This window comes from Musa acuminata, chromosome BXJ2-4 (genome assembly GCF_036884655.1).
Source record: "Musa acuminata AAA Group cultivar baxijiao chromosome BXJ2-4, Cavendish_Baxijiao_AAA, whole genome shotgun sequence".
NCBI classification, from domain to species: domain Eukaryota; kingdom Viridiplantae; phylum Streptophyta; class Magnoliopsida; order Zingiberales; family Musaceae; genus Musa; species Musa acuminata.
The window spans coordinates 30532239-30546600 of NC_088341.1; the positions used below are offsets into that span (position 1 = coordinate 30532239).

Sequence of the window (14362 nt, forward strand, 5' to 3'; positions counted from 1 at the left end):
ACAAAGCTCTCCTGTTCCATCCTTTGTAAGGTAATTCTTAAAAAATAATTGATTAAAAAGCTTCAACAGATTCTTCAGCTCTTTTTTATCCTTCTATTTCTTCTTTTTTAATAGCCCATTCTTGCAACAATTTTTTATATTATATAGGTCTCGGTGGCCATTTCAGGTTGCTCAATGAATGTTTTCATGTACCTCTTTATTCCTTACCATAGTCCAATCAATTTATAAATTCAGGAATTCACCTTCCTATACAATAGCGATAGTCGAACTAAAAGCATTTGTTATTTATTGACCACAACTAGAAGTGTCAATTATACTCACGAGTATGAGTAACCACGAGGACCCACCCCTAATGGGATAGGGATGGGGGGCATTTTTTATTACCTATGCAATTATGGGACAAGGATGGGTAGAGCACTCCCCACCCTGAACCCTTACCTATACTCGTACCCACCCCATCAATATGTGGGTCGAGATGTCGAATCCAGACACTGGGCGAGCCAGCCACCCACCTAATTGAAATCAGGCTAGGTTGAGCCTTGGTTGAATCGATTGCGGGTTAATTACGAGCAATTTGATTCGATTGAACCAAATGACACAGTATGAACAAATATTATTGTTTATATTTGGATATATTTGTGTTTGAATATTGTTATGACATATAAACTTTACAAATATTATTGTTATTATTTACAAATTTTGATATTGTTAATTAGTTATTATTATAATTTTATTTTTCTAAAATAAAATATATTGATTAGGAGAATTTGGAGAACCCATGGGAACACCCCCACCGCATCTAAATGGGGAATAGGATGGGGATAAAGGATGGGGGATAAGGACTGGGGAAGCACTCATCGCCCTGCTCTGCCCCGTTGACATCTCCAACCACAACCATCCTTCGTCACTATTCATCTATAACAGTGTGATGCCCTGATGTGTGGTGATAGCAATGCAGTAGAGAACTGCACAATTTCTGATTATCTGCCCATTTCTATATTTTGACATAGTACATGACAAGCACCTATTTACCATGCCAATGACATGCCTGCAGGATATAACACTCATTTTAAACATAGCATAAGCTGCACAGAAATTCATTAATTCACTATACTACAAGCGTGTATCCAAGTCAGTTTCTTCTAGTTCCTGAATGCATTTATGCATATTAAGTGTCAAACTGCTAACATGCTGAATCAAGAACCAAGATAAGAACGTTATAATAGAAATGGGTAACAAAGAACTTCAAAGGTTCAAATGCACACTTACCACTTCTTGAAGCTTCAAGGGTGGTCCTGACAATGATTTCCACTGTGGGAAAAACTCTTCAGCTGAGACTAAAATAGGCTGCAAAAACTTATTCAGCACAACTGGAAGCCTGAGTTTGACATTAACCTGAAATTTAAAAAAAAAAAAAAAAACTAGGTCATTAAATAATCAAAGAAAACAGTGTTTTATTAGGAACACCAAGAAAAGCAGACAAGCAAGGTGAGAATAAGACCACTGCAGTTCCAAATTTATAGGAGAAGTCAAGAACAGCAAGATCTCTGCTTGCTTGAAGATTCACAACCTCAAGCGGGCATTGCACCTAGAAAGAGCAAGAGAAAAGTAAATACTTGAAGCTCTACTACAAATAGAACAAACTACCATACTATTTCAGACCTGTGCTCGTGGAGGAATAGTTTCAGGTACCATTGAAAGTTCCATCTTTAAATTGGTTGGGGGCAATATCAGAGCTCGCACTGACACAAGTGGTGAAGTGTTTTTGTTTCCTAAGAAAAGAACAAGACGCCCATGATGGGCTCGCCACTCTGCTTTTATTCCAATCTGAAAGAAAAAAGGAAGTTATAGAAACAAAAAAAAAGGAAAAATGAAAACATCTGAGGACATATGGCACCAACGAGAACTAATTGAGTGCTACAGCCTCAGGAAGCCAAACCAACTGTTTGGTTGGACAAGATACAATTATGCTGAAGCTCACTCAACAACTACCCAATTCCACGTTGAGCCCAGGCTTGTCTCATTTATAAGTTGAGTTTCAAATTTTCTTTTTGAGACGGCCCTTTTGAACTAACTAGTTAGTGAGCCAAGCCCAAGAGGCCCACAAAAGTACTTGAAGCCCTGACTACATACTTGACATCTCAAAATTTAGAAGTCGTTAGCAGATAACCTGTATGTGGGGGTCCTCATAAAGTACTCCGCTGTCTTTCAGGCACAGTGCATTGAACCTTTCAGCAATGTTCACAATTGGCTGTAAAAACACACATCAGGTTACAAGAAAAGCACAAGATAACCAAGATAGAATTATTACATAACGATTCAAGTAATTCAAGCTTGTACAATAGGTTTTCTGAAGTAAAAGTGGTGATGACACATGCTCTATGGCAGAACAAGAAGAAAAGGTACCAAAAGAAAAGGCAATCATTACCATAAAGACTCAAAACATAATATGATACCTGAACTGAGTTTGGCTGATCATCAACAGTAGCTAGTGCCAAGGGACCAGCTTCTTCAGGAGTAGCCTCCAGTGCTGACAACAGATTTTTGTCCTTTTGCTCTCCTGGAACAGTAGGGACCTGAGGACCCTCTATTGCAAGTGGACCTAAAAGATCTCCAAGGAGGTCCGCAGATGGGGCATCTTGAGGAACAACTTTGTTGATGGACCCATTCTCATCGGTCATTCCTTGCTCTCGAGAACTAGCTTGACCCTGGGTACTAGCTTCCTGAATATTTAACAATTATTGGAATCCACTTAACATAAATGATTAATAACTATGTACTAATAGCAAAGTGCAATCCTAACCATATTCTGACTTGGCATCCTAACAAGGCCAAGCTGGCTGACTGGCAGGGATCCATTGGCAGGACGTAGATCGGTTACAACCAGCGCATTTGATGTCTGTTGTTGGCTTCTTATCTTAATTGCACTTTGCTCTGCGGTGTCAACTTCAGCATCCTCTGCCTTTTTCAGCAAAGCAGACTAGTTTGGCAATTGTAAACATATATTAGTCCAGAAAATGATAGGCATGCACCTTTTACTAGCTTTAGAAAGAAACAGAAAATATTTCTTCTGGTTCAAGCAATCATAAATAAATCATGTATCATCAAGTTTTGATGTCTACCTGGCGTTCTGGAAACTTGGGCATTTCAGCTAATACATCCACCAAAGCTGCCCCCTTCCTACTAAGTGAAAAATATTCAACAGCTCTTTGCTGGATTTCAACATCAATATAGCTCTCATATCTGGCCAAAATGTTCAGCAGGGTAAGTATGAAGTTCATGGTTATTAAAATAAAGAACTGAAAACCCTAAACATGATGGACATGTTTGTATAATCAAGACATTTGACAAGAAAAAGAATCATCCTCACTTTCTGAATATCGACCAAATTTGTTCCTGTAGTTCTGGATCAGGAGGAAGGTTGTGCATCAAGATCTTGGCATATGTTGAAAGAAGAATAGCAACAGTACTTGTACTGAAATAGTGGAATTGTTAGTTTTGTAAACCAATAATAATGCTGATGTCAATAGTTAACAACAAAAGGGAAATGCCTGAGCTTACGCTACTGTAGGAAGCTTCTCATTAATAATGGCAAAGATTTCCTTAGGACTACAGCCAGGTCTTCGAGCCAAAAGGTGGCTGTACTCTCCAAGAAGATAAGCACTCACCTAATGAATGAAAGAATAAAGGATGGACAAGCATTATGCAAATATTTTAAACCTACCACCAACTGTACAAAGCCACCTAGTCGAGTAACTAGTAAAAAAATGTCATTTCAGGAATTTCACATTACAGTAAAGTTGACTCGGGTCATGACACGAACCTGATCATCTCATATTGCTCCATATTACTTAAGCTAATGTGCCTATAGACTGTACTGGACATGATAAATAACCTATGCCAGACAGGCAAGACAGGCTCATACAGATTGGTCATAACAGAGAAGTTGAGAAAGACAAAGGAATTGATGGTCCTCGGATCCAGTGATTTAAAAAGCGCTATGCGCCAAAAGGCGTCACGGTCCAAAAACGCCCGAGGCGCTAGGCGCTCGCCCGAGCAAAGTGAGATGCTAAAATATAAAAATATATAATATAATTAATAAATATAATTATTTAAAATTTTAAATAAAAATATGCTATTAAATTAAGATACAGTTAATAGTATACTTTCGATTTCGAAAGAGAAACGAAAGAGAAGAGAAGAGTGTAAGGGAAAACCGAGGGTGCTGAGAAAAGTGGGAGCGGCAGCGGTAGCGGCAACGGCGAGCGACGACAGTGGCAATGGCAGTGGTAGCAACGAGCAACGGGAGTGGCGAGCGGCGACAGAGGCAGCGACAGCAACGAGCAGAGGCTGCGGGAGCGAGAGCGACGAGCGGCGACAATGGCAGCGGTAAAAGCGAGCAGCGACAGCGAGAACGGCGAGCGGCAACAGTGGCAGCGGCAGCGACAGCAGCGAGCAGCGGGAGCGAGAGCGGCCAGTGGCAGCGACAGTGAGCAGCGTGAACGGCAAGCAGGGTTAGGGTTGGGGAAGTCGCGCTGATATCGGTGCTTTAGTTGGTTCGATCGAACCAACTAAAGCACCGGAGACCGAACCAAACCTAAACCGCTAGTTCAGTCGCCTGGTTTAACCCAGGCGCTCGCCCGAAGCGCCCGGCGCCTGGGCTCGGCCTCGCCTCGCCTGAGCGCCTGAGCACCTTTTTAAATCACTGCTCGGATCAACTAAAGATATTGCCATTAACAAATATCAAATGTGAGGACTCATGCAGTTGAGACCCCAAATAGTTGGTAGCTTCTTTTCTAGTATCCAGACTCGCTAATCTAATTTATGCTTTAATCATTTTAAGGCCTCCACATATTGTCAGGTTACAACAACATTAAGAAGTGTACAAATACTTGTTTGATAAATTTCCTTTTACCAAGATACGTTGATGAAACAAGTTGGTAGAAATGAACCATTAAGCTGTTTCCTACTAAGTTTAGCTGAAAATTGTATTCTAAATAAAAATTCTGAAAACTACAAAATATCAGATAAAAAAACCAAATAGAATACTAAAACCAAACATAATCCATATGCATGAAGAAGCTTTGATTTGTCAAATTAGGTGGTTTTAGTTTATTTTAGTTCCTTGAAATTTATAGTAACATCAAGGCAAATATGACTACAAGCTGCTGATGAAGACATTTTCACAAACAAAATATTTGTTGCAGCCAGTGTATCTGGAACTTTAATTTAAATTGAAAAAAAAAAGACGAGGATGAGACTAACACCTTGACCATTGTCTCATGCAAAGCAGGCTTCTCAAGATATTCTCTAGCTTTAGCTGCTGCATATGGCTGCAAAATATCAGAATAGCAGATACATAATCAGAGGAATGAGGTCTATCAATTAAAAAACTCAACAATAGTGATAAATTGTGTAAAACCTGTAAATCCTCATTGTTGGTGACAAACTGAACCACACGATACCATATATCATCACTAACAAAGTCCCCTGCTTTATCAATCAATTGAAGAATGACATCGACATACCTACAAGAAAATAAGGATAAGTAGAGATGCAGCCAATGTAGTGATTAATGTCCCAATTATTTAGGGATTATGAAGAATTGATACTACTACTTTTTTAAATTCTGTGTTTGTCTCTTAGGACATTTACTAAGATGAAGATATAGGGAGAATAAACAATGAGCTTAGAAATTTGCTTTGTCCCAGACATAAGAGGATTGACAAAACCACAAACAAGATGATTTTTATGTATTGCAGAAGATCCCTATCAACATAAACTGATTAGCAAATTTTTTTACCAAGACTAAAGGCTGCTCCTCATAGTGCAAAATTCCTTGCCATAGTGTCTTACTACCCTGTTGACTAGATGTGATACCAACCAGTAATGGGCATACCATAGAAATGCAATCCTTGATCAAATTATTTTCTAGGATAGTAAGATCATCACCATGTTATAAATATTTTTCCAATCCAACGGTGGATACTGTATCTACACAGATTGAAAATTCAAAGTCAAGCGAACCAGTGTTGTGCCTGAAGTGGAATTTTAAAGCTCGGTAAAGCATGGAGGCAGCACTAGATTTTATAATGAAACATCTTAACATAAACAATGTTATGATTTATGAGACTTGTTACCGTTCCAAGTTGAGAAAAATGATATTAGTAAACATATACTTGTAGCAAAAAGTTAATCTCAATTTTTTTAGAGGTTTATATTGAGTTGCATCATTTATAATAGAGACTAGATGTAGTCCCTAAGTTTCACACACATATAACCATAACTAGCATGCCAACGGGAACACAAATAACATGCAGGTATTGTCATTTTTTAAAGATATGATTTGTGATATCTATGCTTTATAAACATGATATATGATATGCTCATGTTATCAACTTTTAATGATGAAGTACATGCTTTAAGAAAAATTATTATACGTAACATTCTTTGAAATGTTGTCCGAAGTATATATAAGCAATCATGTCTATTTTTCCTTTAAGAATGTTTGCAACACAAAGGTACAAGACAAGATACGCATGTGTGCTAGCAAATTTGAGATGCATATAATGGGCTTAATGGGCTGAGCCCAACCCATCAACGCAGCTCACTAAGCAAGCAGCTCTATCCCACCTCCTCACTCTTTTGTCTTATTCTCCTCCCTAAACCAGATAAGGGCACAACTCCTTTGCCCAATTTTTCACCTATTCGACCTCAGTTTCTCAAACTACTCTTCATTCAAGCCGAAGGACCCTGATTTCAAGGAGGATCAAGGTAAGAAAACCCAACCCTTCCCTAGCTATACCTCTGGTTTTAGTTTGTATGTTGTTATTTTCAATTGATTTTGGATAACCTAGGGTTCAAATAAAGATCTGGTTTTTTGATATGTTGTGTACAATTATACTAGGATTCTATGGCTTCTTGAATGACTTCAATCAAAGTTTTGTGCTTAGAGTTATGGATTTGTCAATCTGAAGCATGCAGAATCCCCTATTTTCTGTGAAAAGGTTATGTTCGAGCTAAATTGACACCATTAGGGATATGATTAGATCTTGTTCTTTTGATATGCCTTAAAAGGATCCCTTAAGGTTTCGTAGGATTTAGAATTAAGTGAATACCATCTCTGTGACCCAAGATATGAGATTTAGAAGTTCAGGCAGTCTCAAACCCATTTCAACATAACAAAATAGATGGTAGTTGAATTTGGAGAGTATTTTAGCCTCATAATAGATTGTGTCACGAACTTAACTAGGTTGCACCTAGTTGCAACCTCACCCAAGTCTCAAAGGACCTATAAAAAAGCAAATTGCTTAATTCAGAAAACGAACGATGGATAAGTCTCGACATCTCACAAAGAGAATAGTTTTACAAGCAATTCAGCAAACACTTGATGTGCAAGAGAGGAAGGAGAAAATAAGAATTTCAAAAGGCAAACAAATAGTCACAAGTCCACAAACAATTGTTCACTGAGTGTCGGGCATGTTGGCAAGTCTTTGTAGGCTTTCCGTGCGAACGCCCAACACTACCCCAGACCCCCATTCAGCCCTATGCCACCCGAGTGGTTCTAGGGTGCTAAGATGGCTGACGTTTCGTACCGCACTATAGCCTGCAGAAAATAGGCCATGGCACACTAAAATTGAATCATTTTGGGCAATTTTGCCAATTCTAGTGAGCGATCGCTCTACAACCCTACAAATTGTTCCTACTCACAGTTTTCAAACAAAAACACACAAAAACAGGGCAAAACACATTGCCAAACATATGTACAAACAAACAAAAACGACATATGGTTCGTTGACGAAGGGTTGTAGGTTCACGACAACTGTCTGTGACAGCAGTGATTTAAAAAGGCGCTCGGGCAAGGCGAGGCGAGGCGAGGCCCGAGCGCCTTGCTTCATTTCCAGGCGACGCGCTTCAAAGAGGCGTCGCCTGGGCGCTCACCCGAGCCCAGGCACTTCGGGCGAGCGCCTGGGTTAAACCAGGTGATCGAACCAGCGTTTGAGGTCTGGTTCGGTCTCCGGTGCTTTAGTTGGTTCAATCGAACCAACTAAAGCACCAATATCAGCGTGAGTTCCCCAACCCTAACCCTGCTCGTCGTTCACACTACTGTCGCCGCTGCTCGCTACCGTTGCTGCTGTCGCCGCTCTCGCTACCGCTGCCGCTCCCACTGTCGCCGCTCCCGCTGTCGCTGCTACCGTTGCCACTATCTCCGCTCACTGCTTCCGCTCCCGCTGCCGCTGCTCGCTGCTACTGTTGCCACTGTCTCCGCTCGTCGCTCCCGCTCCCACTGCCGGTGCCACTGTCGCCGCTTGCCGCTCCCGCTGTCGATGTTGCTGCCACTGTCGTCGCTCGCAGCTGCCACTCCCGCTCTTCTTAGTCAACACCCTCGGTCTTCCAACTTTTCCCTTACACTCTTCTCTTCTTTCGATAGTATACTGTTAACTGTATACTAGTAATAGTATTTGTATTTATTAGATTAATTTAATAGTATATTTTTATTTAAAAATTTAAATAATTATATTTATTAATTATATTATATATTTTTATATTTTAGTGCCTCACTTCGCTCGGGCGAGCGCTTGGGTGAGCGCTTAGCGCCTCGGGCGTTTTTGGACCTTGGCACTTATTGGCGCCTAGTGCTTTTTAAATCACTGCGTGACAGTCTGATGTCGGAGTGCACATATATGTTTGACGTGCAAAGTGAGAGTGCACGTACAATCTATAACGTGTGGTGGGAGAGTGCACGTATCTATTATGATGTGTAGTGTGGGAGTGCACGTATATGTTATGCTATGTGATGTGAAAGTTTATAGGTGTGTTATGCTTCTTATCATGCACATATATGTTCTAAGTTACTTCGACTCAGAATTTTACCTCTTTATTTTGCGTCTGTTATATTTCATTGTTATACTTGCTAAAGAAGTCAAAAGATAATGTGTTCACCATTAAATGTTTAATGCATATGATTTCAAAATGTTGCCTACTTGATACGATGCATGCTCACCTATACAAAGCTACAAAGGCTTATACTTACTAAGTTATCACTCACCGTATGCCCTATTTTGGAGATAAAGGCACTAGTACCCCACCCAAGTGATAGGTAAGGAGATGAGCAGATGCGAGCCCATGCCAACGCAAATATGGATAATAACCTGTGAGCATTTTTGTGTGTATAAATTTTGAACAGGACATACATGTGTTTTCTTTCAATTATGTGTTTATAACTGTGTACAGCTATCAAACGCTACTGTGTACAAGGGAAACCTATAATTTGTTCAAATTAGCATGTTGTAAAATTGTCCACTTCTCCACTGCGTTATGTTGATAGCATTAGTAAGCTGAAAAATATCATCATATTTATAATCATGTATGTAGGGTATATGTGGAACTAGGAGTAGGGTGTTACATGAGATCCTACATAAGATAAGATAAAACATTAAATAGTTATGTTTGTAAGATAGATGTTGTATAAATGTTTAGATCAGGAATGTTTTACTCTAGGGAGTTAATGTCCTACATTTCATGACCAGTCTATCCAATAGTTTACATCCAATCACCAATGCTTAAACCAAAAACACATTTGGAAAAATGCCGCTATGAGTGGTGAAATATAAAATTCTAAAAACACTATGCAGAAGCTAGTAAGATTACCATGACAGATCTGGAGCGAATTTCTCTGCTAGAATTGCAGCCTTGAGTGCTAGTTCTTCACGCATAACAAAATCTGCGGTATTAAGATACTGAAGAGGGATGGTAAACAAATTATTAGGATCACATGATTGAGATTGGCCTTGTTACTTCAAGATATTTAGGATCTAAAATTAGAAAAAGTAAAGCATTATATCACAATATTCACTTGTACCTGCAATAATTCTTCAACTATATCCTTGGCATTTGTAACATCACACATGCCATAAAGTAGATCAAGAGCACGTCTTCTTATACTGGAATAGTTGCAGGCAAATGAGGGACTCATAAAGATTATCATTAGGCGTAAACAAAAAAGGGGGAACATATTTATGTAGCAAAATACTATATCCGAAAGAAATCTACCCACTAAAACGCTAAGAAACAACAACAACAAACTGTAATGTCGCCACTACTAAAACACTAAGAAACAGATAAAGTGAAACACTGAATATGCTTGAATCTTAAGTACGTAGTAAAGACACCTATAAAAAAGAGTTATTTTCAACCAGAAACATGTATTTCAATAAAAGGTATACTTCCCAGGTGCAATTTAGTACATGTACTCTAAAATCTTATGATAAATATGTAGCTGGCTTTGCAACTATCAGAACTAGTACAGAATGAGTTTCTTATGCGAGTAAAATTGTCTTTAACCAAAATTGTGCAAAATACAACAAGAAGACAAATTACAATACTATAAATGAACTTTCCAACTACTAACCATGACTATCGACAACCATTTACAGCTAATAACTTAACTACATAACCACTCCCCACTAACAGAACCAAACATCATTACTCAAACTCGTATAAAATTAACAGCAAAAAAAAAACCCACAATTAAAGCTAGCAAGCTCATACAGATATAAGCTCTAAAAGATTCAGCCAAATGTCATCAGTATCATGTCTCACACGTGATGATTTATGCCGTAAGCATATCATCACTCAAAGCAGAAAGATGCTTATGGAACATCAAAATCTCTATTGACAGTCCATATAAAAACTTCATTCATAAAGGAAAAACTACAAGCATAACAGTAGCTGGTTGATGAAAACCACAAAGGCCAGGTCATACATATTCACGACAATTTGAAAAGAAAGTTGACCATGGACAACCTGGACTCAAAAGGAAGAATGCAAGAATGTCTAAAATGGAATGAACTGACTAAATTTCTATAGAATTAGATTTGGACTCCAATAACTTCATGCATGTTTTAAATATACTTATAAATCAAACTATTTAGATCAATTTGGAACTTAAATAATGATTAAAGAGAACCAGAACTTGGGATAGTCCTTGTCAATTTTCTGTTTCCTAGTATCTTAACTGGAGCAGTAATTCTACACTGAGTATATCAGTAATCTAAAGATCCATTATCAGATCCTCTTTACTTCCAGGCCAAGGTTATGTACATTGACCCTCCTCAGACTTCGATGGAAGGAGCCTTGAGGACAGGGTCACCATTTAGTTGATTATCCTCCATTTTCTCCCTAACTAACCTGAAGATCTAATTGAGCAAGAAAGTCGCAGTTCTCCATAAGCAAAAATGAACTACAAGCTTTAACGCCCATCTGATGGTTCACAATGGAAAACTTTTTCAGACATCTTTTTATATGTACACTCTCAAATCAAAAGTTACAGAATCACATCTTAGAATCATGTTATCCGGGAACTTCAAGCTCTCATAACCAAGTACAATAGCATAATTGCTTTCCGAAACTGATAAACAAGATAACCAACTCAAGCATATAAATATGACAGGACAGATTAATAGACAATCTCTAGTCTTAGGTTCTTATTAGACCTGATCATTAAGTAGTCTAGCTAGCATGAATCTAAATATCAGTTTGTCCACACATATGCCAAACACTACAAGTTTTTAAAAAATTTTGTTGTCAGTGATACACAGATGTAGATCATGTAGCATAGACATAACATATCGGTCTGCTGGTCGGCCAGTACTCAATACGGACTGTGATTGAATTCTAAAGGAAAACATTTGACAACATCAAATTTAACAAGAGTGATCATAGACTAGAGCAAACTCTTTTATCAAAAGAAATCACCACAAAGTTACCTGATATCAGGATCTTTCAATGAAGTAATTATTTGTGCTTGATGCCGCTTGATAATATCCTGCACATCTGAGACCAACAACATCCTCGTCATGTTCTCCTGTGCCAATAAATTAGACATTCTCCATGAGAATGTAATCAAGTTTTATCAAATAGCCAACAATCCATAAAGTTACACATGCATATAACAAGGGTGGGCTAGTGCTGTTGGCTCCCACCACTTAAGCTCTGTAATGGTCAACAGTCTACGAGTAGGAAGTTCCATCATACATTTCCATTTATATAAAAGCAACCAACAACACAATCAATCTTTATAATACTAATGCACCAAATACTTACAAGACCAAGATAGCGAATGTTTGGTTCACGAACAGCAATAAACTTTCCAAGCAAAGCCACACACTGAGACATCATCTCCTTTTCAGCATCAAGATGCATAACCTATAACATGGATCAAGAGGGTACTCATGTAACCACCAAGATATCACATCATATATATGCATAGTGTTGTGCTTGCAAAGCAAGTAACAGTAAACACATACATGGGCCGATGCCCAAATATCCTTGCACTTATGTAAATTTGGTCAAATGAAACAAAGTTCTAAATAAACAAACATTTATGTAAATGAGCAAAAAGCTTCAAAAATATACCTTTAAATAATAAATTGAAGTTTATATAAGTGTAGTAAGCCTGTTTAACTACTAAAAAATGGAAAGCAAGAAATAAAGGATCAAACTTAAGTGAATGACACTGATGAGACAATGTAATATGTCTGGAAATGCTAGTTATACAAAAGTCTTACTACATTCACAAAGGTCACTACATGATTAATATGTCATAATATTTGTGAGTGAAAGGACTACAATGGGCGTAATTCTGTGCAGTAGTTTAGAGACAAAACGTTTTAGTTTGACAGTTTATTAGGTCAAGTTGACTTTTCATAAGTAACTCTTTTCACAATGGTCACAATTGATTTCCCAGAAGGGACAAATGCAGAACTTATCCACAGAAACAAGAACATGCATACTTCATTTTTTTATGAACATACATAGAATAACATAAATAGATCTTATTCTTTCATTTTTTCCATCACTTGACAAATCAAACCCACATTAGGGGAGAGACAATTGTCACAAAGAGCAAAGCTCTATGTGCATAATGTGCCAAAGTGAGAATTTGAACCATTGACATGATGAACAGGACTTCAGATGCAAAATCTACTAGGCATCTTGTCAGGGCATGCATAGAGAACTTGGACATTCACTTATTACCAACGTCAATCATCCAATGCATAACATTTGCTTTAAATTTCAAGAAAAATACTCACAAGAGCTAAGGCTTCAAAAAGAACGGCATGTGCTGCATTGTTCTTGTTTACATTTTTCACCACATCAGTGCCCATTAAAATACGTTGTAGAACCTGCATAAAGCAAATTAATTGATCAGATAATAAAAGTAAATGAGTATGTTGCATCATGCCCTATGCTTCAAACAGTCATACTTCAAACAAAGCTCTTCTAGTATTTGGATCTTCAATAGTTGGAAAATACTGAAGAGCCCTCATTGTCTTAACCTGCATCACATGAAGATGGGCCATTAGAATAGTGACATGTTTCTTCTTTAAATGGCTTTTTTATAATCAAATGACCATAAATAAATAGCTTAATGAAGCTTCATTACTTAGTTAATTAGAATTTAGAAGTTAAAAACTTTGACATAATCTACATCATGATTCTCCTCTCGCTGATGCAAAATATCAACCCATTCTCTAATTAATAATTAATTTTGTACTATTTGACAAGCAAAATAGAGAGCCTGAGTTATGTGTGTATGACAAAACAAAACCCTTAGAACGTCTTCTTAAAACACAATGCTCTTCATTTTTCCTTCCAACACTCCAGCAAGCATTCTAATTCTGAACTGGACAATTTGCTTTGCTACTTTCTAAATAATGGGCAACCTAGTGCATGAAGCCCCTGCAAATGCAGGATCTAGGGAGGGTCAGCAGTTTTACTCTTGCATATAGATGATTTACTACTCTCTAGTTACTGAAAAACACAACATATTAACATAAAAGGGCATGTAAAATGTATTAAAACATAGGCATTCTGACAAAGGAATGTTTAGGAGACAACTAGCCAAAAACAGAAACCGAGTCTTACAAGTTCACAAGACAAGTACATTTGGCATACTTTAAAGTCTTTGTATTATTGATCATTCGGAACTTTCATTCAAAGAATTTGCAAAGACACCAAATGAATAGTAGCAAGCTTTTACCAGTACTACGAAATATTACAACTCAGTGCGATTTCTTGAACCGACAAATATGAAGCAGGAGCTTGATGTCACCAAGGTCTTTGCTTTGTGAATTATGCAAGAAAAGTTAGCTTATGGCCATAGTTGAGGCATAAGTGAGTCTAGGTTAGCATGCAGTCTAGTAGACAACACTCCAAATTGTATTTTTCTATTTTATAATATCTTTGATTATATCTTTCCACAGGTAACACACAAGATGAGGCACAAGCCTCTTCAAAGCAGTTCAATGGTAATTATCGAAAATATGATTCAAAAAATAAATCAAATCACAAGACATTA

General features: G+C 37.8%; 1 protein-coding gene across 1 annotated transcript in view; it reads right to left on the reverse strand.

Annotated features, from left to right (window-relative positions):
• The window catches only part of LOC135610257 (AP-2 complex subunit alpha-1-like), a 29830-nt gene that overhangs the window by 2818 nt on the left and 12650 nt on the right, over window positions 1-14362 (reverse strand). Inside the window, exons 7-23 of the mRNA XM_065104542.1 lie at window positions 13269-13340; window positions 13095-13187; window positions 12106-12207; window positions 11769-11866; window positions 9863-9944; window positions 9652-9740; window positions 5423-5528; window positions 5268-5333; window positions 3562-3668; window positions 3371-3475; window positions 3123-3243; window positions 2804-2980; window positions 2457-2723; window positions 2171-2251; window positions 1663-1827; window positions 1502-1588; window positions 1270-1395 (exon numbers count right to left, since the gene is read on the reverse strand). Coding sequence (XP_064960614.1) covers window positions 1270-1395; window positions 1502-1588; window positions 1663-1827; window positions 2171-2251; window positions 2457-2723; window positions 2804-2980; window positions 3123-3243; window positions 3371-3475; window positions 3562-3668; window positions 5268-5333; window positions 5423-5528; window positions 9652-9740; window positions 9863-9944; window positions 11769-11866; window positions 12106-12207; window positions 13095-13187; window positions 13269-13340 — 1944 coding nt within the window. The remainder of the gene's footprint in view (window positions 1-1269; window positions 1396-1501; window positions 1589-1662; window positions 1828-2170; window positions 2252-2456; window positions 2724-2803; window positions 2981-3122; window positions 3244-3370; window positions 3476-3561; window positions 3669-5267; window positions 5334-5422; window positions 5529-9651; window positions 9741-9862; window positions 9945-11768; window positions 11867-12105; window positions 12208-13094; window positions 13188-13268; window positions 13341-14362) is intronic.